At 48.5% G+C, this 27,555-nt stretch overlaps 9 protein-coding genes across 9 annotated transcripts; 5 read left to right on the top strand and 4 right to left on the bottom strand.

Annotated features, from left to right (window-relative positions):
• Positions 1–192: 192 nt before the first annotated feature.
• Positions 193–1,734, top strand: EURHEDRAFT_407901 (putative aldo-keto reductase). The gene is made up of 6 exons (XM_040780693.1): positions 193–437; positions 498–576; positions 629–769; positions 825–938; positions 994–1,188; positions 1,261–1,734. Exons 1-6 carry the CDS (start codon positions 279–281, stop codon positions 1,554–1,556), a joined length of 984 nt encoding a protein of 327 aa, XP_040643583.1. The 5' UTR covers positions 193–278; the 3' UTR covers positions 1,557–1,734.
• A 2,221-nt stretch (positions 1,735–3,955) lies between these two features.
• On the bottom strand, positions 3,956–6,775 carry EURHEDRAFT_407900 (FAD binding domain protein). Its single transcript, XM_040780692.1, has 3 exons — positions 6,294–6,775; positions 4,289–6,222; positions 3,956–4,235 (listed from the first exon to the last, which is right to left on the bottom strand). The coding sequence occupies exons 1-3, from the start codon at positions 6,295–6,297 to the stop codon at positions 4,224–4,226; spliced, it is 1,950 nt and encodes a 649-aa protein (XP_040643582.1). The 5' UTR covers positions 6,298–6,775; the 3' UTR covers positions 3,956–4,223.
• Positions 6,232–6,899, bottom strand: EURHEDRAFT_33087 (uncharacterized protein). The gene has a single exon (XM_040778363.1). The coding sequence runs from the start codon at positions 6,739–6,741 to the stop codon at positions 6,376–6,378; it is 366 nt and encodes a 121-aa protein (XP_040643581.1). The 5' UTR covers positions 6,742–6,899; the 3' UTR covers positions 6,232–6,375.
• A 3,086-nt stretch (positions 6,900–9,985) lies between these two features.
• EURHEDRAFT_512039 (aminophospholipid-translocating P4-type ATPase DNF3) lies at positions 9,986–14,998 on the top strand (the record flags this gene model as incomplete). Its single annotated transcript, XM_040786025.1, has 2 exons — positions 9,986–10,098; positions 10,156–14,998. 2 exons carry the CDS (start codon positions 9,986–9,988, stop codon positions 14,996–14,998), a joined length of 4,956 nt encoding a protein of 1,651 aa, XP_040643580.1.
• Positions 14,999–17,008: 2,010 nt separating this feature from the next.
• Positions 17,009–19,338, top strand: EURHEDRAFT_33024 (uncharacterized protein). The gene is made up of 3 exons (XM_040778361.1): positions 17,009–17,491; positions 17,546–17,742; positions 17,812–19,338. Exons 1-3 carry the CDS (start codon positions 17,163–17,165, stop codon positions 19,104–19,106), a joined length of 1,821 nt encoding a protein of 606 aa, XP_040643579.1. The 5' UTR covers positions 17,009–17,162; the 3' UTR covers positions 19,107–19,338.
• A 189-nt stretch (positions 19,339–19,527) lies between these two features.
• EURHEDRAFT_407895 (phosphatidylglycerophosphatase) lies at positions 19,528–20,799 on the bottom strand. The gene has a single exon (XM_040780691.1). The coding sequence runs from the start codon at positions 20,673–20,675 to the stop codon at positions 19,932–19,934; it is 744 nt and encodes a 247-aa protein (XP_040643578.1). The 5' UTR covers positions 20,676–20,799; the 3' UTR covers positions 19,528–19,931.
• A 30-nt stretch (positions 20,800–20,829) lies between these two features.
• On the top strand, positions 20,830–21,975 carry EURHEDRAFT_469700 (putative small nuclear ribonucleoprotein SmD3). Its single transcript, XM_040785289.1, has 4 exons — positions 20,830–21,026; positions 21,100–21,160; positions 21,250–21,379; positions 21,472–21,975. The coding sequence occupies exons 1-4, from the start codon at positions 20,970–20,972 to the stop codon at positions 21,572–21,574; spliced, it is 351 nt and encodes a 116-aa protein (XP_040643577.1). The 5' UTR covers positions 20,830–20,969; the 3' UTR covers positions 21,575–21,975.
• Positions 21,976–22,017: 42 nt separating this feature from the next.
• EURHEDRAFT_407892 (uncharacterized protein) lies at positions 22,018–23,543 on the top strand. The gene is made up of 3 exons (XM_040780690.1): positions 22,018–22,996; positions 23,053–23,367; positions 23,415–23,543. Exons 1-3 carry the CDS (start codon positions 22,084–22,086, stop codon positions 23,492–23,494), a joined length of 1,308 nt encoding a protein of 435 aa, XP_040643576.1. The 5' UTR covers positions 22,018–22,083; the 3' UTR covers positions 23,495–23,543.
• EURHEDRAFT_407890 (protein tyrosine phosphatase-like domain-containing protein) lies at positions 23,526–24,446 on the bottom strand. Its single transcript, XM_040780689.1, has 3 exons — positions 23,877–24,446; positions 23,675–23,814; positions 23,526–23,620 (listed from the first exon to the last, which is right to left on the bottom strand). The coding sequence occupies exons 1-3, from the start codon at positions 24,335–24,337 to the stop codon at positions 23,553–23,555; spliced, it is 669 nt and encodes a 222-aa protein (XP_040643575.1). The 5' UTR covers positions 24,338–24,446; the 3' UTR covers positions 23,526–23,552.
• Between the last annotated feature and the right edge of the window lie 3,109 nt (positions 24,447–27,555).

Here is a 27,555-nt window from a genome sequence, read left to right as displayed (position 1 = left end):
GGGGGGGGGGGGGAATAAAAAAGGTCGATTAATGCCATCTGCAAAGATATCCAGACGGAGTTAGGGTCGGTGATAATATATCGTCATCGCTATCTCCGCTATGTCATCTCTATTTCCGGCGCCAACCGAGTGTTATGGGGTAAGCAGGTTGCATATACTCGACTTCCTGTGGAGAAGAGAAACTGTATTTAAGCTCGCTTTTCCCTACCACTCCTGCTATCCACCACGAGTACAGAAGTTTGGCAGTATCATTGACATCCCGGAAAAAGAAATTCACCATGGTCAAGACACTTCCCTTTGGCGAAATCCAAGTCCCCTCGCCGGGCTTCGGCGCAATGGGTCTGAGCTTTGGCTTGGGCAGTAACCTGAGTTTGGAGGAAGCTGAGCCGGTTCTGTTGAAGGCGATTGAGCTGGGATGCACTTTCTGGGACACTGCTGTTAGTCAATGGTACCTGCCTGCATTTTAATGCGACCGAGTCTGACAGATGGGAATCTAGGTGGTCTACCAAGCCGGTGTGAACGAAAAGCTGCTAGGTGACTTTATCAGGAAGCACAATGTCCGCGATAAGATTTTCAGTACGTATCTAGTGTTTTCGATTGTGGATAGTTGATTCTAATTCATAAACAGTTGCCTCGAAGTGTGGTTTCGATGTCTTTGTTGATCGCTCCGTCACCAATTCTGCCTCCCATATCAAGGAGTACATCGAAGGAACCATTGAAAGACTAGGCTTCACACCTGATCTGTACTATCTGCACCGGATCGATCCCAGTAGGCCCTACTTCCACCGCTTTCATACATGCTATATGCTGACTCTCTCTCCAAGATACGCCTCTTGAAGAGTCCATCCCCGCTCTTAATGAAATTCGCAAGGCTGGAAAGACCAAGTACATTGGCCTCTCAGAATGCTCCGCAAAGACGCTTCGCAGAGCTAATTCAAGTTAGTTCCTCTTCCTCTCCTTGTCAGCCTCGTCACTAACCCCGTCGATAAATAGTTGCCAAGATTGACGCCATCCAGGCAGAGTACTCGGCCTTTGAGACATTGCATGAGACAGATGACCTGATCAACTCCTGCAAAGAGTTGGGAGTCGCATATGTTGCTTATAGCCCTCTGGGGCATGGCTGGCTTGTCGATAACTTTGATTACCAATCTCCTGACGACTTTGCGCCGGATGATTTCCGGCGGAGTAGTGAGTCTTGATCAAGAGCTTCGCTCCTATTCTGCAATGGTTTTGGAAACTAACATACCCTTTTACCCGCAGTCCCAAAATTCCAGGGTGAGAACTTCTACAAGAACAAGGCGATTGTTGAAGAGATCAAGAAACTTGCTTCTCGGAAAGGCTGCACTGTCAGTCAAATTGCGCTTGCTTGGGTTGCTTCTCAGGGAATGATTGCTATTCCGGGTACAACCAAAGCCACCCGTCTTGAGGAGAACTGGGCATCTCGGGATGTTGAGCTAAGTGAAGCGGGGAAGCAGGAAATGCGCAGGATTGTTGATGCTGCTAAGCCACATGGCAACAGATATGCTCCTGCACAGCAAGCTATGGTGGGTCATTAAGTAGAGTCGCTTAGAGACTTTCTGGAACACATACAGACCAGTAGGATGTTGTTTACCCCTTATTTAAATTAAGTGTATAGTGATCAGGATTACAACAGACTCTAGATTGATATTTTTGGTAGCAAAATGTAACCATAGAGAGTAGTAGTGTTTACGTTTGACTACAAGCCAAATGGACCCTTTTGTTTTTACCTCTACCGATAATCTTGACAGGTACGTGACTCGATTGATGAATCTTCATGGTTATTGACTCGATGGTACCCTCGTTATACGCCAAATGACAGCTTGCAGCAAGACTCTTACCGGGGTATTATAAGTCATGTGATAACCACATAGCTCTGTACAACTCTTATAAGCCCATCGTCATTTTCCTGACTGGAAGACAATCTACCTTTAAAGATTCGATTCGCACTGGAATATAACACGCTCATCGAATATCAGACACAACATGCTCCTCCTTGATCTGCCGCTTGAGATATTCCGGTTGACCATCCAATAAGTCGTTAATAGCAGTACTTGCCATGATCTGGCCCAAGTCAAACTGATAAGTAATAAACCTCACCTGCTTACCACATCATCAATGACTTCAAGATGAAATTAGTAACATGGACCAGAGCTTTTCTCGCACGAAATCATCGACCAAGTGTGTTCCACGATTGAATACAACTACAAGGGACACTGCAGAACCTTTGCCGCGCATTACATTCAACGACAGGCGCTCGCTCCAAACTCACCAGAATATAATACTTTTATTCGCACTGTGTGCGATGCCTCCTACTGCATCTGGCAGATGATGGACGATTTCAATGATGACACCGATCTGACCAAGTCAGACAGGCATGAGAAGCTGAAACAAACCACTCTGGACGTCCCGCGTGCTGCTGCAGAGCTTAATCTCCTGCACTTAAATGCGGTACTGCGGGACAATGATCCAGAGTATTATGACCCATACAAATATGACTAAAACTGGAAACACCTTCTCCCGGTGGCAGTTAATCTGGGAAACCTATCACTTGTCAAATATCTCATGGAAGCACGGGAATACATTGGTCTGAAAGCTTGCAGCATTATGTTCAGAACACCCCTATTCCATGTCGCGTACAAGGGCGATCTGGGAATTGTCCATGTCCTCCTAAACTGAGGTGCAGATGCGGGGATCGAAGTAGAGCTATGGGATGAAGAAGACACGGGAGGTGATGGACTCCATGAACCTTACGTGAACTTGGAGCCGATGGGATTTCCAACCCCCAAGACTGCACTGGAAGCTGCGGTACTAGGCGGACATGAGCAGATATTATGGCTTCTACTATTCCATCCTCAATCCAATATCTCGAGAAGATCATACGGCTATTATTGTGCAATGATATGCGCGGCTATAAAGGGCAATCTTGATTTGCTGAAATCACTACACCAGAAGGCTGATTTCGCTCCCATGACCAAACATGAAATTGAGATACTGTGGAGCCATATGCTGCTGTGTGCTGCGAGTTTTTTAAAAAAAAGTCATACCTTATTCGTTGGGCATGGGAGCACAGCTTGAGTACACAGAGAGAAGATCTCATCGATATTTTATTAACGCTACTGCATTGGGATATGCTGCCTCTCAAGGCCAGACTGACACAATTCAGCTTCGGTTAGAGAAGGGTGCAGATTTAAGGAACTGTGATCCACACGGGCCGACCTGGCAGCAGTATATGGCCTCTCGCACTTTCGAATTGTTTCTGGACAAAGGCGCATTTATCCACTTCTTGAGCCATTTTTTCTGGCCTTGGCAGTGGCTGATTATATGCCCCAATAGAGATCCTCATAATTCTGTTGGAAAGAGGAGTTCATAAGAGACATGAGGATGCAGGAAATGCGGCTCTGGACGCTGCTGTGGTGTCAGACCGCCAGGACGTAGTGACCCTTCTCAAGGAACATGGGGTTATCTCGGACGGAAAGTGGCTTCCTCTAGCGACCATCCTGTTTTTATAATACGCTGTTTCATATCTTCGGGAAACTTTGTCAGTCGGAGGTGAGACTAAATTCTGAGTCAATACCGAGGGTTCTAATACTTATTAGATGAGTTAAGGTGCTGTCCTAGGTGCTTGTAGAGGACATTTGGGTCTTCTAAGAGCGAGCTTGCATGAGCCCATGATTAATGCGCAGGTCGCTACAATGTTGGTATCATTTGAGTTTCACGCGAAGGGTGCAATGTGGCAAGCTACTGGGAAGGCTGTCCCAGTGACAAGACAGATCGCTGCAGTAAAAAAAAAAAGCTGTTCCGCTGTTCCCCGTTGCTCTGGTTTGCAGTAATAAAGGTCATGTTCACACCATTCAGACAGTCTCAGACTATGAAGACGGAAGAGCATGTTATACCTTTGGTGTATAACGGAGCAGAATACTGTATCAGAGCAGCTGCACGGGCAGGGTGGTAATAATCATGGCATTTGCTACCAGCCTGATCTATACTATATATGCATACAAATTCAACTACCCAAAAACATAGATAACACGCTAAATAGACCAAATTTTTGCAATAAACGAACAAATCCCATATATCGATTTCCCATATACCATGCAATGAATATCAATCCCGACGGATACACATACAACCAAATTTTGATCTCGCACTGCGAGATTATAGACCATCAAGCAACTGATTAAAGAAAATAAGAACACAATGAATCACCAAGTTTCCTAAAGTGATCGTTAGCATCATTCAGACATTGGTCAAAAAATGAGGAACTTACAGCAATGTACTGTCCAGCTTCTTTCTTATTATCCCAAAACAATTGGGCTTCTTCAGAGTTCAAGTTGCCCTTGGCCATCGCCACATCGATCAAGGCAGCCTCAACGCCCTCGCCCATACCCTTTCCGCTACCGCAGACAAACACTCGTCCATCCAGTGCGTTAATCACAAACCAGACCAAATCAGCTTGGTGTCGCACCTCTTCCTGGACGTACTTGCTCTCGCCCCGACGGCTCTGCACTACTGTTCGCACCTTGGATTCTTCCACACCCCACTCGCCGCTGTACAGCTCGTCAAGGAGGGAGTCTCGGACACCTTGCAGTACCCAGACCTTGTTAGCGCAGTTGGCAGATTGCAGACGACGCTGGACGAAGCCACGGAAAGGCGCAATTCCCACGCCAGCTCCAATCAAAAGCATGGGTCCATCCGAGGCAAATCGCGTGGCCAATGGATTGGCCATCAGTCCCCGGAACATAGGAATGTGCACGTTAAGTGTTGAAGGGTCGATACCCTGCTTTTCGGCATCGACCACCTTGCGAGCGACCTCTTCCAGATAACCCGAGCCAACACCGGTTCGGTAGCCACGCTTGTAGTCCTTGGATTCGGCCACCGACACAGCGACTTCGACCAGGCGACGAGAAACCCCGTCTTTGATACTATAGGAGGCCAAGGGATCTTGAGAGAGCGAGTAGAAACGTGGCATCAGCGTGTTCAGGGAGGAGAGAAGGTGGTCCAGAGGGGGTTGAGAGGATGGGAACGCGTGCAATAGCTGAGAGACGGAAACATGCGATGTAGTACGGAGGTCGCAGAAAGCACCCTGACCTTGCGAAGAGGCAAGGAAAAGGAGAATCTTCTTCTCATGTTCGTGGGTGGTATACTCGCCCAAAAGCCGGAAGAGAGCCTTGGTGGGAGGGTAACTTTGAATGTCGGAGCACCAGTTCAAGACCTCTCTTCGGCTGGTGACCAACTCACGCGGCTGGTCATCACCCCAAATAGTAGGCCAGCGGCCCTTGGTCGTGCGCAGGGTGACCTTCTTGTCCCGGATGGACTTGGGAATTCCGAGACAGTTGAAGATGTCATCCACTTCTTCATCCTTGTTCTTAGGACAAATCCCAATAGCACCACCTACGACGAAATCAACTGTGCCGCTCTCTGCGGGGTAGTCGGTGATATCAATATCAAAGTGATACGTCCGCTTTTCCGCGCCAGCCTTTGTGAGCTCCCGGGCGTGGTGCAAGGGTGCACGGAACACTTCGTACGGAGGATGCGGTTGCACAAACGGTGGCGGATGGTCAGATGGTCCCAACTTCATGTCGACAGCAGACACTGGCACACTCGAAAAAGAAACTGTCTTCTCCGGAAGATCAGCAACGTCGGTGAGCATACTGTCTAATGTCAAATAGTCGATGTTCAATTGGAGGCTCCGGAATGCCTCGTTATCTGGGGGAATGACGTTGTTCGTTGTGGAAGTAGGACCCGGGGCAGGGACTCTTTGCAACGGCTGGCTACGGCAGCAGCCACCCCCGCAGCAAAGCGGTTGTAATTTCTGAGTGCCTGCATGACCCACGTTCTCTAATACCCGTTTCATATCATCCGAGTTCTGGGAAAGGAGGACGGTTGATGCTCGTCGACCGCCATTGAATGACTGCGCGTTGTCATCTTGGACCTCATCTTGCGGTTCTGATGGTGGGGTCAATGGTACCGGCGTGTTGGCATCTGTCATGTCTGTTTCTTGCTGGGAAGGGGTGGACAAGGCATTGAAGCTCGTGGGGATGGATAGCGATCTGTCACGGGGTTCTTCTGGGATGGGATTGTCCGGATGAGAGGTGGCAGACACAGGGATGCTGTGGTGATCTCCATTAGGCTGGTTGTTGAAGGACGGCGTGGTGGACATGGTCCTCGCGGATGGAGGGGAGGGAGGAAGAACGGCGTGCACTGATCATGGTTAGCACCTCTCTCTCTCTCTCTCTCTCTCTCTTGTTTGAGAGCTGTTGAGAATCAATTACCCATTGTGACTGGAAAGACAGTTAGATATGAAGAGACTGAGAAAAGACCCGAAGTCGTAGTGAGCGAAGAGCAAGTAGGCACCTAGGCGTAATGATGGACGCAGTGGCACAAAGAGAACAAAAGCAACAATGAGCAACAACTCGGTAACGGTCGTCGATTAAATGCGAGAATCAAAGCCAAGCATTCAGGAGAAGGAGAAGGAGAAGGAGAAGGAGATGTTAAAATGGAAACGGATTGTGGGATGAGGAGGAAAGGAAGTGGCCCGAGGCGAGGAAAAAAAAGATAAAGCCGGCACCCGGGAGAGCGGTTCCGCTGCACTAGGTAATGATGCGGTTGCGATGTAATACAGAATACACTGCAATAAAGTGCATAGAAGATTGATTGAACACTTGTGGAAGAATGAATGTACTTGTATTTAGTTGTCCAGTTGTTGTTTGGAAAAACCATCAGATAAGACGCAGGGCAGAAAAAGAAACGATCAAAATTACCACTCCAGATCCGGTCTCGCCACTTGTTTCATACCGTATGTTACGCTCCAGATCAAGTATCAAAGTCCAGTGGCTCTATTTTTCTACATAACAATAGCAAAAAAAAAAAAAAAAAAAAATTGCATTATTCTGAGCAAGAAATTCACAAGACAAGAAATTAAGATCATACCCCCGCAGAGAGAAAATTGTTGAATCTCAGGCCGAGATCTGCAATGCAGCGTCTAGTCTCTACCGTTCTCGGTAAGTCACTCGTTTGCGCTGGGTCTGATTGATCATAACGAATTGGAATGCTCTGAGTACAACTGTCAAGCAGCAATTGGTCTAGCTATTGAAAGGAACATTAATCGTAATTAAGAAAGATTCCTATTTGTCTTGCAAGGGAAGTAGCTGAATGGATAGTATGGAGTGGTAACGTTTGTATAGTGGCAAGCGGTAATACGCGACAGTACGATACCTGCAAGGATCTCTGTATCTAATCTGATCCGGTGGCAGTTATTTTTCCTCATCCTCGGTTACCTCTGTTGTGTTCACCATAACATCATCTGCTCAATATCCCAGCAGTAATATATGTTCATTTGCCGGTTTTTGACGTCGATGGGAATAAGAATATCCGTAAGATTCCTTTTTTTTCTATTCAATACCCGTCATCCGTAACAGAAGGAAATATCCGGAGTATCCAGGGATATTTCACGTGACTCTCGGGAAGTCGGCTGCCGGATCAGATAACTCGGTCTGGCATCGAAAGTGTGACATGGCCAACTCGGGAAACAAAATCCTGCCACTTCATTTCTTGGTGCAGAAGGATACATAAGAATGTGCAATATAGGAAATTCATGTCGTCTGACAGGATAACACCACTAATAGCCTGCAGAAAAGTCGTAAATCATGCATGGAGGCCAAAATCAGATAACAAATACGCTAGCCCTTCCGTGCGTCCATCCCGGATGGACTCGCCGATGTCGGCGGCCAAGATCATATCAATCAGATTAGCCACCGCCTACATTTTTTCTAACAACGTACTTCTCGAAGATCCACGGTCATGACAATAATATCCTTGCCTGTTGTCTGACACTACTCCATGCGGGGCATGTAAGGGATACGATGGAACATTTCGGAATTCCCGCTGTCATCTCTGACCATACAGGATAACGCCGCATCTTAGCAGAATATTCAGTACAGAGTACATTATGAAAACCTCAACCCCCCATTTGCGTCGTGTAGGATTTCAGGTGGTACCGAGACGTACAACTGACTCCTGCTATAGCCCAGCCTACCCACTCACCTGATTCAAGTGCAGATACCAGGTCCTGTAACCTCTTTCTTATTACCAAATGCAACAAAAGTCCGCACCCCATCTTTGCGAGTTACATTTTTGCTCACCGGAGTCGCCATCTAAAAAATGTTTCCTCGATGACAGCTCTTCGCAAGATTCCCTCTTTCAAAGTATGTCCAACGCCATATGGCTCCATTATTATGAGATTAATTAAAGATCCCGGTTTTCCATGTCCGCTCTGAATGTTTGGCCTTGGGATGTAGATGTGCAAATATGGAGTGACTGCGCGACATTTTGACAACCGGACATTTATACCTGCATCATTATAGATCTAGTATCTCACTTTGATATTTACCGCATCTTCGAGTGCAGTCGTCTTTACGACACTAGAGACTCTACCAGACTTGACATGTCGACAGCAGTTTCCTCTGATGTCTGACAGGGAAGGTTATATTGATCAATCTACCACGAGGACAGTCGTAACATCAATGAAGCGTCAATGTCTTCTTACACTGCTAGGAAGCATTAGCTCATTGCGCAAAGGCGAAAAAAAAAAAAAAAAAAAAAGTTAATGTTAACGAAAAGACGCTCAGGATTTTGTTATCGTTGAGACCCCTCTCGTCTTCGCAGTAGGTTGCGGGATTTCCTGGCATTTCTGCCCAACGGACAATGCTTAAATCCCTCAACCGCAGTAGCACCTTGGAAACAGCTATCATTCTATGCTAGCCAGTGGAGCATATAACGAATTTAATGCTTCACGTCTAGTTCGCAGGTTTTGGTGTTTTCCAAGGTACAAGTACAAGTACAAGTATATATATAACAGTGGACCACTGTTATTGCTGCGACAAGCCATGTTATGCGATGAGGTCCACATATTTTAATCAATAGTGATTTCAAGTAAAGGCTAAGCGCTGGCTATTACCTGTTCACCTGCATACAATGGCGACGCTGAACTCGACCAGGGATCTGGGATCGATTCCAGAAAAATGTCAAACCTGGTCACCTGACCTTTGACAGATGATTCCCTCAGAGTACCAAGAAACCATTTACATGACCATGCGCTCTTAATTCTTCAATTGGCAGCTCAGTCCTTTTGTGGCAAAGACCAGAGAGGCAGTGTTTTAACCACGGTTCCGCGATCTTGGGGGCTACGTACAATGGGTACGTACCTCGCTGAGGGACGCTTAAGTTGTATTGAGTCAAATGTCTAGACTTTATTTTGGGTCCTTCTCCAATTGCTGCCTTCTCACCCTCTTTTTGCCTGTCGCTTGCTCAAACAATCCACGCCGCATCCGTCCCCTGACCAATTAGCGCACGTTCCGCCTTCCCCCAGGCCGACCTGTCCGCCTGTGGAATCGTCGATTCGTCTTCTTTGCATCGCGCAGGTGTTGGTTTTTCTGCTTTATGTTGCTTTCCCGCCTTGTACAGGGTTGCAAGTGTGGTTGCAGAAAAGTTTGGTTGTTGTTGTTGCTCGGTTCTTTTTTCTTTTCTGTTTCTTTGGTTATCTCAGACGCTCCAGACGGGAGACTTGCGGTGGCCCATTAATCTCACGTTTCACTTCCGTCTCGCAGGAGTATCGCATCGCTAGTTGCTTGTGTCTTTGGTAATTTGGTGTGTTTGGAAAAAAACAAGTGATTGCAAGCAGCGGCAGCGGAAGCAGCTAATGTGGATATCCTGTCATTACAGATTTCTTCCGGTTTTGTCACGTCGACTGCGAGAATAATGCCTCCCCGGCCCTAGTTACGATTATCTCGAAATTCTGACGATTTGACTACACGCGCTACGAACTTTGACGTTCTATCGATAGACGTATATATATTCATTGAATTAATAATCTGTCAACTGGTGGATGCAAGGAGAGCAATCGGGACGCTGAGCATTCCGAAATAAACGCAAAAGGAAATTGTTGTGGAGAGCACATTCCTTCGCCATGTCAAAAGATGATAGTTCGTCCGAGAATTCTCTTCCACAGGGGGTGTCTCAGCCTCAGCCCACAGAGGGAGAGACGGCATCTTCAAGACCACAGTCTCTGCAAGCACCACCGTCGATTTTAAGGGCTCCATCGCAGGAAAGCATCGGCTCAAGGCCTCTCCCTACTAGGACATTTTCGGATTCTGGCCGCAGGTCATCCCAGCAGCAACATGTTCGCTTCTCGACCGATCTCGAACGACCCGGTGTGGAGGAGTCGCGAGATGGGAGTTGGGAAGGGCGACGGGCGGCGTCCAGGGGACTTACTCTGAACACTACCAATCTGGCACCCCCGCGATCTCATTCTGCCGGTCGCTCTCCAGATCGGAGTCCCTCTCCTCTCTCTCCAAATGCGGCGCTGTCCCCTCCGTCACCCCAGGAGTCGAGTCGCTCCAGATCCCGCAATCGGGGATATTCGCTGCGTCGCGCCATATTTACGAAGAATATGCAGCCCCAGACTGACGAGGTGCCTCCCAGTGCAATTGAATTAGGTGAAGCCAGTGGTCCGCAAGAGGCAACTCAGCAGGTAACTGAGCCAGCCAAGGACAAGCGCATTCCAGCGGAGGACGGGAACGCTTCGGAAGATGAGAAGCATGAATTGACGATTGAAGAGGCTGCAGCAGATTCATCAACTTCAAGAGAAGATGTGTCGACCTACTTCTCGGAACCGTCCGAGGACAACAAAGGGAGACTTTCCACGTCGATTTCGCACGAGAGGTGGCTCAAGAGAAAAGCGATGAGCACTCTGATGACCAGTCGTGTCAACAACGCTCTGGAGGCCATCCGCAAGACTATTCTACGTATCAAAGACATCCCTCCAAGCAAGGATGGCCGTCACATCGACCTGGATCCGAAATGCGCTCAAACCCCTATTGACGAACGTACGGGGAAACCATATATCGGCAACTGGATTCGGTCGAGTCGTTACAGTTTCTGGAGTTTCTTTCCTCGCCAGTTGTGGGCGCAATTCACTAAACTTGCAAACTTCTATTTCCTGGTTGTCGCGATTCTGCAGATGATTCCCGGTCTGAGTACTACCGGTACTTACACTACTCTGGTTCCCTTGTTGGTTTTCGTTGGTATCTCGATGGGTAAAGAAGGGCTTGATGATTGGCGTCGCTATCGCTTAGACAAAGAAGAAAACAACCGTTATGCAAACGTTCTGCGCCCCGGAAAAGGCGCTTCCCCGGCAGCCTCAGGTGGTGACGTCTCCATGACAAGTGATTCCCAGGATTGGGCTTCTATCAAATGGGAAGATATCAAGGTCAGCGATGTTATCAGACTCGAGCGCGATCAACCCGTGCCTGCGGATTTCGTCTTGCTTCATGCCGAGGGACCCAATGGAGTTGCGTACATCGAGACCATGGCTTTGGACGGTGAAACGAATCTCAAGAATAAACAGCCATGCCAGCCAGTCTCCAAGGTTTGCGCCACGGTCGAGGATATCTGCAGCAACTCCATTCACTTTGCAGTGGAAGACCCCAACCTGGACCTCTACAAATTCGATGGAAATGTGGTCATCAACGGCCAGGAAAAGTTGCCATTGACTAACAACGAGATTGTCTACCGTGGGAGCATTCTGCGCAACACTGAACATGTTCTTGGGATGGTCATTTACACCGGCGAGGAGTGCAAGATTCGAATGAACGCTAACAAGAACCCGCGGATCAAGTCGCCCTCCCTGCAGGCCAGGGTTAACCGCGTCGTCATGCTAATTGTGGCGCTAGTCGTCGCGTTGGCGGTCGCCTGTACTATCGCGTACAAATACTGGGCCGAGGACGTGGAGAACTCCGCATGGTACTTGACGCAGGCAAGTGTTGACTTGGGTCCCATTTTCACGTCGTTTTTGATCATGTTCAACACAATGATTCCAATTTCTCTTTACGTGAGTATGGAAATTGTCAAGGTTGCCCAGATGTTCCTCTTGAACGATATCGACATGTACGATGAAGAAACGAATACTCCCCTTGAAGCACGAACGTCAACCATCAACGAGGAACTGGGACAAGTGAGCTATGTCTTTTCGGACAAGACTGGTACTCTGACGAACAACACGATGAAGTTCCGCAAGATGAGTGTCGCGGGCACGGCATGGTTCCACGATCTCGACATTCGTGAAGAAGAAGCCAAAGAAGGCGATCGTGGCAAGCTAATTCACAAAAAGCGAAGTGCCAAAGGGAAGAAGGCCATGGGACGCAAGTCCAACGTGTCAGAGGTCCGGCCAAGTGGTGTCAGACAGTCGAACGTGTCTACCGGCGTGGATATGGCTGGTACTATGTCCATGAGGGGTCGATCCCTCAGGGATGGCAAGATGGCCTCCACCTGCCGGACCACGGACATGATTGAGTATATACAGCGTAAACCTTACACCGTCTTTGCGCGCAAAGCCAAGCTGTTCCTTCTCTCAATTGCTCTGTGCCACACCTGCATTCCTGAAGAGGACGAAAACGGCGATATGTCATACCAGGCGTCTTCGCCGGATGAACTGGCACTGGTTTCAGCCGCGCGGGAGCTTGGGTACTTGGTCCAGGATCGCCAGTCGAACATCTTGACCATTCGAAGTTTCCCCCATGGACCATATGAGCCGGCCATTGACGAGATGTTTGAGATCCTAGAGGTTATTGAATTCTCAAGTGCGCGGAAACGAATGTCAGTTCTTGTACGGATGCCGGACCAGCGTATCTGTGTGTTCTGCAAGGGCGCGGACAGCATTCTGATGAACCTGCTGAAGAAGTCTAATCTGGCGCAAGAGAAGGCCGTCGAAATTGAGAGGCGCGCGAGCAGGCGCAAGGCTGCAGAGGCGAGCTCGATCATACGGCGCAACAGCGAATACAACAACCGAAAGGAAAGTGGTTTCAGCAGACCTAGCATGCACCGTCGTTCAAGTGTCTCTGGTCAGCAGGTTAACACTCTGCGAGATAGCATTGATGTCTGGCTGCGCGATCGTGAAACGGACCACGGTATCTTGACTCGGGAAAACGACAGCGCGTTTTACAGCCCGCGACCTTCGACTCAACTTGGACGTGCATCCATGGCGGTCTCAGACTCCAGCTCCATGCATGATGCGGAGTATGAAGAACTGGTGGAGGAGGCGCTGGTGGTCAACGAGACGGCAGTGTTTGAACGGTGCTTCCAGCATCTGAACGACTTTGCGACTGAGGGTCTGCGGACACTTCTATATGGTCATCGTTATTTAGATGAAGCGACGTATGAGAACTGGAAGAAGGCATATCACGAGGCTTGCACTAGTCTGACCGACCGGCAAGAGAAGATTGAGAAAGTAGGCGAGGAGATCGAGCAACATCTGGAGCTGACTGGTGCTACGGCGATCGAGGACAAGTTGCAAAAGGGCGTGCCGGAGGCGATTGACAAGTTGCGACGGGCCAACATCAAGCTCTGGATGTTGACTGGCGACAAGCGCGAAACGGCCATCAACGTTGGCCATTCGTGTCGTCTAGTCAGAGATTACTCCACGGTTGTCATTCTTGATCAGGAGAATGGCGATGTCGAACAATCAATTGTGAAGCTCACGGTGGATATCACCAAGGGTGTCGTGGCTCATTCGGTTTTGGTTGTGGATGGACAGACGTTGTTGATGATTGAGGCGGACGCGACCTTGCGGGTGCGGTTCCTTAACCTTGCCATCCTTGTCGACTCGGTTATTTGCTGCCGTGCCAGTCCTAAGCAAAAGGCGTTCCTTGTGAAGTCGATTCGTCTTCAGGTCAAGGATTCCGTAACGCTGGCGATCGGAGATGGTGCCAATGATATTGCCATGATCCAAGAAGCGCACGTGGGTATTGGCATTACGGGTAAGGAAGGATTGCAGGCTGCTAGGATTTCAGATTACTCGATTGCTCAGTTCCGATTCCTGCTGAAACTGCTTCTTTGTCACGGACGATGGAATTATATCCGGGCTTGCAAGTACACGCTAGGAACTTTTTGGAAAGAAATGCTGTTTTACCTGACGCAAGCGCTCTACCAGCGATGGAACGGGTACACGGGAACGAGTTTGTACGAGTCGTGGAGTTTGAGTATGTTCAACACGCTGTTCACGTCGCTTGCGGTGATTTTCTTGGGTATCTTTACCAAGGACCTTGCCGCGCCAACGCTTTTGGCTGTGCCGGAGTTGTACAACAAGGGCCAACGACATGCTGGATTTAACATCAAGCTGTTCCTGGGGTGGACATTCATGGCAGCGTGCGAAGCGATGATCATCTACTTTACCATGTACGGACTGTTTGGCAATGTGCTCTTCAACAACCGCGCAGGCAACGACATCTACTCACTGGGACTTGTGACGTTCTCAGCGTGCGTGGTGGTTATTAACACCAAACTGCAAGCGCTTGAGGTGCACAACAAGACCTACCTGTCGGTGATCGTAATGGTTATTTCAATTGGCGGTTGGTTCCTCTGGAACATGATTCTTTCGTCTCGCTACACCATGGAATCCGGAAAAGGCGTGTACCACGTTAACGGCAACTTTCTCAAGCAAACCGGCCGCAATCTCTCCTTCTGGGCCGTCCTCCTCGTGACCGTCATGGCTGTGATCGTCTTTGAAATCACCGTCAGCGCAATCCGAGCAAACCTCTTCCCAACAGACGTGGACATCTTCCAGGAATACGAGCAGGACTTGGAGATCCGGAAGCGGTTTGAAGAAGCCGCGGCGATGGAGCTACAGCAGGGCTGGGACCGGGGCACGAAGAAGGCGAGTTTCGAGCTGGCGCGCGAAGCAGAGGCGGAGGACGAGGAGGCGCGCGAGAGACAGGTGCAGGAACTCCTGGCGCGGCCTCGGGTTATGACCAAGACGGGCTCTGGTCAGGTTGCGGTTGCTACTACTAATATGGAATATGGGCCTAATGTTGTTAATGAAATTCCTGAGACGGGGCATTCTGGCGAGGATGCACAGCGGTCCAAGGATATTCATGAATTGTTCAGTAAGGGGTATGGAGCGATTCGGAAGGGGCATTTGAAGTGAACCTGACATTTCTTTGCCCTGATTTGTGTTTTTTCTTTTGTCTCTTTCGTTGTGTGTGATTTTGACTGGAGTTGGGATACCTGTGAGTATTTGTATTAATAATCCCCCGTTGACTGTCTATGGACTGTACAGTGGTTTGTATAAGATATCGATAGGTAGTATTACTATTATGTATAGACATCAATTATATTTGCATCCTCCTCGGAGTGTCTATAAGGAACTCCGGATATTCACATCCCACAATAACCATCCCCGGCGAAAGCGCCACGAACCGAAAAACTAACCGAATTAGTCATAGCCTGGTGAGTGAGGAGGATAGGATCAGACTACTGTGGCTAAGGTTATTAGTTGGTCTTGGCGGGGTTTTAGGGGGTTGGATTGAGTTATGAATTGCCGGATTAGGGTCCAGTCTACGGGGTTCTGTAAGCAGCAGTTTGTCTCTGTACGGAACGCAATAGGATAGGATACTGATCCCAGTTCAAAGTTGGCATTGCTGCACAGTGTGGACTCTTAGGGTATCCAGTACTATACTATACGTACATACCCCTGCAGTGGTTGTACCACCTACCTCCAGTTCTAGTCTGGGAAGCCCATGGACAGCCACCAGCAAGTGTTCTATTTACAGATACTCCTTTTCCCTCTTCTTGCGTGTGGGGTTGCAAAACAGGCTGACCTCCTCGCTGTCATGTTGGTTGGGCCAATCAGAATGTATGGGCATGTGGGTTCGGGTACCTGGATCGAAGGTCAGTGACCATGGGTCAAGTAAGGGGGTAGACTAACTGGATGGGGTATCTGTGTGCACCTTTACGGAGTAGACGAATATTTGATAATTGTACTTGTAGAGCAACGATAGACATAATAGTATGAATAGAACTGGAGCTTTTATGATATTGATATCATAAAAGCTCCGGATACGGATACGCTACGGGGATATCAGACACAGCACAGGCACCCAGACATCCACAGGCACGCACTATGCGTGGAGACCGGATCTTGCGGATGCGGGCTCTGGCGGTGCTGGAGTCCGGCGACTACTGGCTAGAATCGGGCACGAGGATTTATCAACGGCGAACGTGCTGTACTTGTACCGTAGTACTTGGCGATGTATCGGTTCATTGTTCGGAACTGAGTATACAGATCATTCATTTCTCTAGAGAGACTATCTCTACTATTCTATACAGAGTATCTCTCCTACGGAATCTAGTTGAGGTGCATCCTGCAGGGGCCAAAACAGGCGACTCTGTAACAAACATCCAGCCGCAGCGCCAAAGCAGAGCGCCAGAATAACCACCAGCACCAGCCATTGCATTGGCTGTCTTAAATACGACTTTTTTTTTCTTCTGTATGATTTTTTTTTTGTTTATTCTGTATACTACAGCAGAGTATTATTCATGTTCATTGTACTGTACTGTACCTGGCTGTGTTACACTCCACCTGATCAGCCAATCATACCTCTCAATCCCCTGACCCGAGGCCTCCACCTCTTTCCCTCAGTCTCTCTTCTTTTCTCTTCTCTTTTCTCTCCTCTCTCTTCTCTCCCCATCTCTCTTTTTCTTTTCTTATCATCTCCGACCATCCGTTCGTTTTCATTCGCTTTTTTCTTTTCTTTCCTTCGTTTATACTTTTTTAGGTCGCTTCGTTTCACTCTTTCAACGACGACCGTACCGCTCGCTACTACTCTCTACTTTCTTCGCTCCCTGACGACGCTTGCCAGTCGACTTTCTGAGAACCCCGTCATTCCACGACGACAATCCTCATTCTATCTCCGATTTCCGGTATATGCGACTGGATTCTTGACGCAGACGGGCGAAGATTGCAGACTATATTCTTTTCGCTTCTTATATACAGCTGCATAGGTCAGCTGTTTTCCTGTGGGATCTTGGATTGACGCCGCTGCGACGCGCTCACCGGTTCCTCCGATCTGTATACCAGATCCTTTTTTATACACACCAAATTTCTATTCACGGAGCTTTGGACCTTTTCTCTCCAAGCTCGCTGCCATTCGTTTATTTACTCCACCTTCCTCCCGTCATCTCTTCGTCTCGCGCTTGACGCTGCTTCGAGAGACTCACTTGTCGGCCGGATCGTCACCTCTCTTGTTTCCTTTACAACAACTCTTTCGACATTCTTTACTCTTTTTCTCCTTTTCGATCCTATTTCAGCAATGCAAACCATGTCTTCGACAGACGTCCCTGGCCCGTCGGCCATTTCCTCCGCGACTGCTTCGTCTGTCGCCTCGACGCCATCTCCGTCGATGTCGAGTGTCACCAACACTCCGTCCACTTCGGCTTCGGCCTCGCGCCGCCCTCATCGCAAGAGCACCTTGACCCAGCAGCAGAAGAACAACAAGCGTCAACGGGCTACCCAGGATCAATTGTCTACTCTCGAGGTGGAATTCAACAAGAACCCTACTCCTACCGCTGCCACGAGGGAGCGGATCGCTCAACAGATCAGCATGACTGAGCGTTCCGTGCAAATTTGGTTTCAGAACCGGTGAGTTTTACGATCGATATAATGGATTTGTGCAGAATTGACTAACAGACATAGCCGCGCCAAAATAAAAATGCTCGCCAAGAAAAGCATTGAAACGGGTGAGGGCTGTGACTCCATTCCCGAGTCCATGCGTCAGTATCTCGCTATGCAGGTTGACCCAAACAAGCCTGGCGCAAGGGATGCGTTTGGCCGCGCGGGGGCTTATGGAGCCAACGGCTACCCCAGTGAAGCCACCCCTTCGGGCAAAGTTGGTACGTTCTAGTGTTTTAGTTTGACACCTGCATGTAGCTTGCATACTCTTACTAATTATGCATCTCCAGTTATTCATCACTTCACATGCCGTTCGCTGAGCGTTGGAAGCTGGCGCCGCATCGGACAAAATGCTATGGACCTGGTGGTCTTCTACTCGCCAGAGAAGGCCTGCATGACCTACTACATCAACAACGACTCCGCCGGATACAAGATCGAGTACCCCTTCTCCCACATCAAGAACATTACCCTGGAGTCGGGTGACCAAGGTCCCCTACCCAACGGTGCCCCTCCCAGGCCTGGTGGCTTGGTCGTGGAATTGAACCGTCCGCCGATTTTCTACATGGATTCCTCCAACTCTGGAGGCTTCTACCAGTGCGGTGACTTCACTGAGGAGCAACAAGCTAGTCAGATCTTGGTTCACCATCTTGGAGGTCATCCCAAGGTTCTTAGCGTTCAGCTCGCCAAATTGGTTTCTCTGGAGTCTTTCCAGAACCGTATGGCTTACAACTTTGCGATGCCTGCCCCTCCGATGTCGCCTCCCTTTATCCAACGCCCGGCTTCGCAGCCCAACCACCACCACTTCACAGCTCCGTTCTTGGGCATGTACCAGGATGCTCCTCAGCACCACCCGCATATGAGTCTGCACCCCGGTCGAGGACACAAGCGCCAACGGAGTCGCTCCGTCCCAGTTGCGGTGGATTTCTCGGCATTGCAAGCGCCGCTGTCGTTTAACATGCCGCAGACATCGCCGTACACAAGCCATGCGGACTCGGGGATTTACGCTCCGGTTCCTCAACCAGCTCACCCATTGTCTCTAAACCTGCGAATTGACACTTCGACCCCCTACGGAATGGATCCTCGAGGCCCTCCGATGTCTGCGACAACCGCAGCCTCTCCATCCGAATTCGCGAGTCCATCCATGTTCACAGCAGCAGGCGAGTCCACCCCAATTGCTACCACCATGGGGGCGCCCTTCCACATGCCATTCGTTTCGCCGGCGGTGGAATCGTCGCATATCGCGTCGCAATCTGCTTCGCCATACTCGACCGTCAGCGCTGCCGACCCCATGATCGCCAATCACTCGCCTCCGCTGTCGAACATGCCGCACGCGTCGACGGAGATGTACGGTTTTGGACATGAGCATCAGTCCTCGCTCGCAGACGAGGGTATGGGGTTGGGTGAGATGTATCCCAAGCAAAATGTGAACTACTCTGTTCCCACTAGTATGGGACTTGAGAGCAACAACTTTGAAATTCCCATTCATAGTCTGTCCGGTCACAACTCGCCAAGCGTTCAGGGCGACTATCAGAGCATGGGCTCGTTGGATCACGTGGATCCTAACACATTGGCACCTGGATCGTAAAGTTCTCGGACATGCACTCGATATATTTTTTCGCTTTTACGCGCACAAATTCTCGTGATTCAGCCATTTAGGGTTTCCCTTCACCTGTGCAGGATATGGTGTTGATCCAATTCATTCCCGATTTTCAAAACGATACCCCCTCAAAGCTCACTGGTTCCTGTATTGGATACCATGCTGTTCAACACAGGAGACCCGTTGAGATTTGTGTGTCTCTTTTGCAACTTGGCCAATTGGTCAATTGATGGCGATGATTAGGCGGATGTGATTTCCCGTTCTATTTGAAATATTTTGATTGATGTTTTGTTGTTACTAATACCCTTCTGCTTGCGGCTGGTCCTGACCCTTTTTGTGTTTATTCTTTCTGGTTTTCTTCTCTTCTTCGTCTGACTGCGGTTGGATTCCTTTTTTTCATGTTTTTTTTTTTTTTTTTTTTTTCTCTTCTTATCCTGGTCATTTGTTGTATATGCTGACCAGGGGACCCCTTTTATCCAACACTTTTTTTTTAACGTGGTTATGCCAGAAAGTCGGACTTGAAGATGGCGATTTCTCTTCAGATTCTCCCCTTTTTGTTGCTGCTTTTTATATACTCTGGGTCGGCGGGTTAGGTATTGTTTGTATTTCACTTGTCGTGATGGTCATTTGTTTTGTTTGTTCTAGGTCATGATTCTAGCCTGGATCCATGCTGACAGGGTTGTAACATCCTCTGTCCTGGGCGTGCAGTTCCGGTGTGAAGTTAGTAGAGATAGTCACCGAATCATGATTTTTGGGATAACTTTGTTCAGGGTATCTATCTATTGTACAGGGTATGTATTTGTACATCGCAGTCTACGAACTGTAATTCCACCCTTTTGGCGGCGGCGCACACAACCCCCTCGACTCCCTCAAATACTTCTCCAGCAACATCTCCATCCTCTCCAGCATATTCATCCCTGGCCTCCCCTTCCCAGGCTCAACACCCTCATACACCCCATCACGGCACCAAACGCTCCACGCCCCCATCATACTCGCCATAATCACATCCGTCCCCAACCGATCCCCCACAACCGCAATCTCATCCGCCCGCTCAACAACCCCCCGCTCTCGGAACCAGTCTACAACAGCCTCCCCGCAGAATGGTTTCTTCTCAATCCCCGCTGGTAATCTGAAGACGGGAATTTGGAGATACTCGAGACTGGATTCGAGGGAGTGTACTTCGGTGTCGTAGCGCGGGTGACTACCTGCGCGGTTTGAGACTATCAATATCGATGACGGGGATGTTTGTTGGTTGAATGGCGAAGTTGAGGATTTACGCAAGTGTTCGAGTTTCGTGAGGATTTGGGGTGGGAAGGTTGTTGTTTTGGGGGGGCAGAGGGTGTTGTCTTTGTCGAGGACTAGAGCGCGGATTACCGGTGACTTTGTCGTGTTTTTTTCGGTTGTTGGTGGTGTTTGTTGAGATTGGACGAGAGATGGACCGATGTTCTCGGGGAGATGCGTGAAGGTTGGGACTGTGAGGTGTGGGAGGAATTGGGAGGGTGTTGTAAGGAGGGTGCGGACGGCTTGAGTGAAGCCGCGGAGGTTTGTGTTTGTCATTTTTTTCCCCCTTCTTCTGTATGAATGTATGTTCAATTGCGCATTATGTACACTGTGCAGAGTAGTAGAGAGTAATGGTTAGTAGTGATCGAGTTGTATGCTTGTAGAAAAAAACCGCCAAGACCACAGAGCCGCAAAACTCTCCGCCTTGGATCTTGAGCTAAGCTACAGAGTTGTCTTTGCGCTTTTGCTCTGCTTCTTCCACTCACGTTCGCAATTCAATAATAACGCGTATTCGCGTTTTCATAATCTCCTTATTCTTTAAGAAGAATTCATTGAGGGATTGTCGTCGATATGGGCAAGTTAACTAGCACGATCGGGATTCCAATCAAGCTTCTGAATGAAGCGCAGGTACGCTCGCTCTATTTTCTATCCAGCTTTACGATTTTGTCTTGAGAAGAGCTAACGCTGAGATATTTGATAGGGCCACGTCGTCACCCTCGAGATTACATCCGGCGTCGTCTACCGAGGAAAGCTTTTGGAGGGTACGTCCACACCACCTGTCCCGAACCTATCCAACCAAGCCAAACCCACCACCGTCCGACCCTTGAACACACAGCTAACAATGAAACAGCCGAGGACAACATGAACGTCCAACTCAAAGACATCACCGTGACCGCCCGCGACGGCCGTGTTTCGCATCTCGACCAGGTCTATATCCGGGGGAGTCATGTGCGGTTCTTTATTGTGCCGGATATGTTGAGGTACGCCCCTCCCCCTGCCCTTGTATACGGATTGCGCCTTGCAAGACAACAAGGCAAGATGGAAGGAAGATGGATGCTAATCTGCGATACAGGAACGCACCTATGTTCCGCTCGAGAGGCCAGCGCGGCAGAGGTGTTGGATTGGCGCGTGGTAAGGCGACGGTGCAGAGGGCTAGGGGACAGCGGAGGGGTTGATTTTTGTCCTTGGGACTTGGTCTTTTCGTTTTTGTCGCGGTTTACTACTACATTTTCCATGTGATGGTCGGCGTTTTTTCTTTGTTTTACTAGGGGACTTGAAAATTTACGCTCAATGAGATAATCTGTCTGGTCCAGCTCATGCTATAGATAGTGTTGCAAGCAAAGCAGGCAGGATTGGTATTTGTTCCTGGCCTTTAGAGATTATGATTCTGGGGGTATCAGCTTTGTTTGTCTGTCCTGCCTCCGTAGTTTGTACACCTACGGGGCAGTAATTCTCAAACACATGATAACGAGGCCTGGATAATAATAGTTAGAAATATCTTTCTTGTTCACGCCAAACAAATACATAGGGGCGTGTATAAAATCTTGGAGCTTGGTTCTGGCCCTGCAAATCCATCCAAGTCAGCTCCGCCGATTCTCCATCCGCAATCTATCCATGTCCCCTTCAAATATACAACCAACCCACCAGAAACCCACCACACACTAAAAAAAAAACACCGACCATAATGACTCCGTCACCTCCCTCATCACCAGAAGCAACAGCAACAACATTGCCAAACCCCGCCTCCGGGACATCGACATCAAAACCGCAATCCAAACTAGTCACCTCTCCCCGCCGCCTCCTCATCCTCACTCCGACCTCGCACTCCCTCACCACTATCCCTCCCCTCTTGCATACATTAACGGGCGTCGCGGTTAAAGATCCTCCTTCCGCGACTACGACCGTGGCTGCGACTACAACCGAGTCTGAAGACGCGCCTGCGACGACGACGTTCGCGGGGTATACGACACACACCCCCCTCACGATCGAGAATAAGTATTACAAAGCAGAGGTGCCGATATGGGTTGATGAGATTCCGACGTCGTCTACGGATGCGAATACAAATATTGGAACAGAGGCGAAGACAGAAACGGAAGTGAAAGGAACAGGAGCAGCGCAATGGAAAACTGAATTCTCAGGCGCTGAGGCGCGGGTCGTGCGTGATGCGATTGGGGGTGTCGTTATCTGTTTGAAGAACCCGCGGCCGCATGCTATTGGCGGGGATACTAGTGAGGAGGGTGAGCGGGAGGATGTACAAGCGCTCAAAGACTTCCTACGGTGTATCGGGGATGTCAAGAAATTAATCGAGGGTGAGAGAAGTGGTGATGGCGACGGTGATGGTGAAGGTGCGGGAATTGGGTTTGGGGAGGTGCTGGGGTTGATTATTCTCGTTGAGGATAGGAATAAGAATAAGAATACGAAGTCTAAGAAGAAAGGAGGCAGTGATATCGAGGATGACGGAGGGCTAGAAGAGACGGAGGAACCGTTTTCTATTTCCTGGTGGGAAGAACAGCTTGATGATATCGGGCTGATGGATTTTGATATTGCGAGTTGGGATCCTAGTGCGCCGGACACGGATATTAGGGATAAATATGGCGGTTCGTGCCCCTCCCTTCTTCTACTCCATAATATGGTATATGCTAATTGAGCTCAGAATATCAAGGAATGCGTCGAATTCGCCAAATCATCGAAACTCACGATTGGGCCTCTGATGATCAATCCGCAGATGCAGATGCAGATTTAGGTTTTGACGATGACCTCGAAGAACAACTCTTAAGCTTTGAAAAGAGTAGCAGTGGGTTCAATCTCGAGGTCAACGAGCTGGAGCGGGAGATGTTTGGCTTGCGCATGGCAATTGAACGGGGTGGTGATGATGGAGAGGAGTTTGGCGATTTTGAAGGTGATGACGATGGTGACATTAAGGTTGAGTCAATGGAGGCGTTGATGTTACGGATGCAGGCTATTAAAGGTATTTATTTTTCTCTGTTTCTGTTCGGGCATATGCTAATGGAGCAGATATGAGCGCCGATTTACCGGAAAGCGAACGGAAGAAGTTTGCGGCCAAGGCGGTTCGGGATATCATGAAAGAAATGTAATCATAGGTATAGATACTATAGACTAATATCTACATATATACAACCATATCAAGATAACCTAGCTCTTCTGCTTCCTGAGAACCTTGCGGCGCTGAGCAATCATGTGCGTGTAGAGAATGTACGAGCCTGAGTCGTCAGTCGGTATATGCCACTAGAACGAACGGGAATAGAGGGACATACCAGGAACATAGATACCAAGAACAACGACCAAAAACCACCAGAAAGCCGGGTGCAACTCAGCTGCCGGCTTAAGTGCTTTAACCACCATCGTGCACTCACTGCTAATACCAAGGGGGTACAGGACGTAGAAAGTGTTGTATCTACTTCATTAACATTCTTTCTACCCCTCATACCGAGCAATCTGGAGAGAAGAGAGACATACCTTAACCAAGTCCACCACCCCGGCACCCCAACTCCACCAACCTGCAACGCAAAAAACCCATACCGAATACACTCTGTAACCCCCCAAGCCCCCAAACACCCCAAAAACGCATAATCACCCAATTGCGCCTCCCCACCAAAGCCACCCACAATCTTACTCCCACCCCAAGCAGCACCATGATCCCCGAACGGGTACATAATCCCCCAAACCAGCAACAACCGACTCGCGACTTGCATGAGTGTAGTCATCACGGGAGCGCGCACGAGGCCGAGAAGCGAGTGTAGGATTTCGAGGATCGCGAGAGATTGCGCGGTGAGAAGGTAGGGGTTGTAGATTTTGTTGAAGATGGTTGGGAGGGGGGTTTGTTGGGTGAGGAGGAGGGCTGCGTAGGTGGTGCTTGTCGCCCAGAGAGTGAAAGCGAGGGCGTTGTAGGTAAAGAGGTAGACGCGGGTTAGGGACATTTTGGCGGTTTGGTCGTTAACAGAGGACGACTCGAGAAGAGAGGACGGAAGGAGCGAGCAGGAGTGCTCAATTGCTGGCGATGCTCGCTCGGCTCGGTGGTTGTTGTTTGTTGTCCTTCGGCAAATTTTGGAAATTTTGGGGATTCGGGGATCTGGAGATGATTATGTAATATACAAACTGTTGGGACAACATTCTAAGCCCAAAATTGGGCATTGTGTTAATGATCACAGGAAAGTTTAGAGATATCTAATTGGTTGAGTAAATGTCGCCTATTGTTAGCTGTGTTTAATGATATTGAAACAATTTTGCACGATTTCTCAACAAGCCCTAACTTATACTTTTAACCGCAACAATGTTCATGCTGGAAACTGCCTGTGATATTCTTGTTTTTACACAGTAGCAACAAACTGAAAAGACTCCAGTCAACTCAATTCAACATAGGATGTATGAGCTAGGTTTTCTCCCATTTTAACAAGATTACGTTGTCTACACGATGAGAAATGCCCAGCTCGGAAAGCCCATTTGTCCGCGATTTCCAGTGAGCGCATTCGACAACAATGCTTGAATATTTTGGCTCATGTTAAGCCACTGTTCATCGGATCTATATCTGTTGCCTGAGTGTGTAGGTGAGCATTCCGGCCTGGTTCTAACTGTGATTCAAGCATTTGTGGTCTCTCTTTAGATAAGGCGCTAGAACATTTAACTCTATTAGATGAGGAACCGGAAAAAGAATTCAACGTTTTGCATCTCTGATTGTCGTTCTTTGTTTTCAGACACTGTAGTAATATATGGTAGCATGTGTTCCCAAATTTGTCTCATTACCCACCTCTATGTTGTGTCTCGATGTAGCTTCCGCGCACCGATTTGGTGAAGTCCATAATAGTACCTTTGAGCTGAAGTGATGCTTCTGCCACCACCAAGCGCACTGCAAGCTGACTGACATTTTAGCACAAGGTGTGGTGTACTGCCCGCGCTGCTCCCATTTGAATTAGCACATATAAGAGCGAACACTTTTCGGGTCGAAGGTGGCTTGGGTTGTGTAACCCATCATGCCTTGGCATACATAGCAACATTGATGGGCATGTGAATTACTGTCATACGCTTGACCAATATTAGTCAAGCCACCAAGAAAATGTTCGTTCCGCCTCATACCCTTGGTGGCCCGAACCCGTCTCTCATAAAATTCGATGTTATCATATTTATATTGTAAGTCTCTGGGGAGCACAACAAATGCCTCTATATCACTCAGTGCCAAAAAGGCTGCAAGAGTGAGAGGTTTGTATTTATGGAGGCGTATATCGCGGGTCTTCCTGCAGATTTTTTTCGATTTCGACGGCCTCCTTCCAATTTCCCTTGCTTGCTCCGACAAAAAAGGGTGCACATGCCGTAGGCTTGTGAAGACACAAAAAAGTTCTTGGCACACGGCCTAAAATGTTTATCGTGATCTGGTACTTTCTCTATTATTCGTCGGGGCCATCGGTATTGGAATGCTTTGCTTATTTGAGCCAATATGGTTTATGAACTCGAGAAGAATTTATATTCTCAGATTATCAATTTCTTGGGCTCGATTAGTAGAATACCTAGAGGTATTTATCTCGGTGATACAGCTAGAGCTCGCTCTATGTCGAGAATTGTGAGCAACAGGATGCTCAAATATCTTAGAGCTGCGGTTGCATATGCGAGAGTGTTTCGTAGCACGCCTGACTAGCTCTGAGGCCGTATACTGGGTGCTATTCCTTGACATATTCTGAACAAACTGCGTCAACAGAATCCGTATCACGAGTGTCGTCATTTCTCGCTTTTGTTTTGAAGTTGCAACTGTTCAATGAAAAATCTAACATGTCGTGTTATATTCGAATTGAAAAGGTTTGCTGTTCCAAACATCGATATGCATTAGAAGATACTGAAGAAGCAATGGAAGTTGACTCACTATGATTCGGGATGGGTAATGCTTCTGAATTTGGCAAACCATCCTGTTGAGATCAGGATGTCTCCACTGTCAAACTCTCACCAAGGATCCCTCTTGTGCAATACCAGGTGATTTGCGATGGTGAATCCGGCCTTGTATGGTTTAATAAGGTGTCGGAAATGGGGATAGTGCACTAATCACAACTTCTGCGAAGTTGCATAGTATGCCCTCAACTTAAAATGCTATAAGTCGTTAATTTGCTGGTATCTGATACCCCATCATTTCCTGACACACATGGCGGTTCTGATAACGGCCAGGAAACATCTATTGGCCCACCCGTCTCTTTGCACGAAGTCTCAGGAGGAGCGAGCAGATTCCGATGGTCTATGTTTGAGCCAAATTGTCAAGGAGGTAGTTTATTCGTACCAGTCTTGACGACCTCCTGTCGCGCTTTTTCTCAGATCTTCATTCGCCTTTCGTTCTTCAGACAGACCCATCAGGAACATGGACATAACTTAGCCAAGCCCATCCCAAGCTTGAAAACACGTCGCGTGAAGACTTTCTGTATGACGATGAAATTCCATTGGAATAAATCGGACTCAGTTCAGAATACCATTCATGGCTTATCCCAATTCCTCCGAGCTGAGTGGGCCATCCCTGAAACAATGCCAGGACAAGAGAGGAAACGCTTGCAAGGTACCTAGCTGAGCCAGGGCCTGCCCACGACCGTCAGGTATGTTATCATAAGCCTTCGCCTTTATGATAAAAAAAAAAAAAAAAAGGAGACTGAATTGTCTCGTCATTAAAGTCTCGCCCTTCTTCAGTCTCGAAAAACAAGATCTTTTTGACATACCAACCCTTAGAAATATACCATGCCATGTCAGACTGGATCCTGAAACTTTCATTCCTCTCATGGCCCCTTTCACAGGACTGCGAGTTTCATAGAGTCGTGTCTGTTTAATTTCTAGACGGAGTTCTTTGGATAGCCTGATAGACACATCTGCCTCTCGTAGCGGCTGAAACGCTTTTAAGGCCAAAGGCCCATGGGCTCATTACTTGCGAGGCGTCTGTCCCGATCAGCTAATCGCTGTTGAATCTCTGGTGACCCGCCACAGTTCTCTTCATTTGCACTGATTATGAATGGCGCTCGGGATGTTGTGTGATGAACAATGGCCGGCTAAGATCTGGCGAGGATGGTGAGACTTGAAATCAGGTAAACCTTGTGCGTTGCTTCAGACATCTTGATTATGCTTGTACTAATCCATTTGACGGATAGGAGGATGATCTCTCTATTGCTATAAGTGATGT

This window comes from Aspergillus ruber (assembly GCF_000600275.1).
Source record: "Aspergillus ruber CBS 135680 unplaced genomic scaffold scaffold00001, whole genome shotgun sequence".
NCBI classification, from domain to species: domain Eukaryota; kingdom Fungi; phylum Ascomycota; class Eurotiomycetes; order Eurotiales; family Aspergillaceae; genus Aspergillus; species Aspergillus ruber.
The sequence above is the reverse complement of the archived record's forward strand: the minus strand, read 5'-3'. Positions and strand labels throughout refer to the sequence as shown.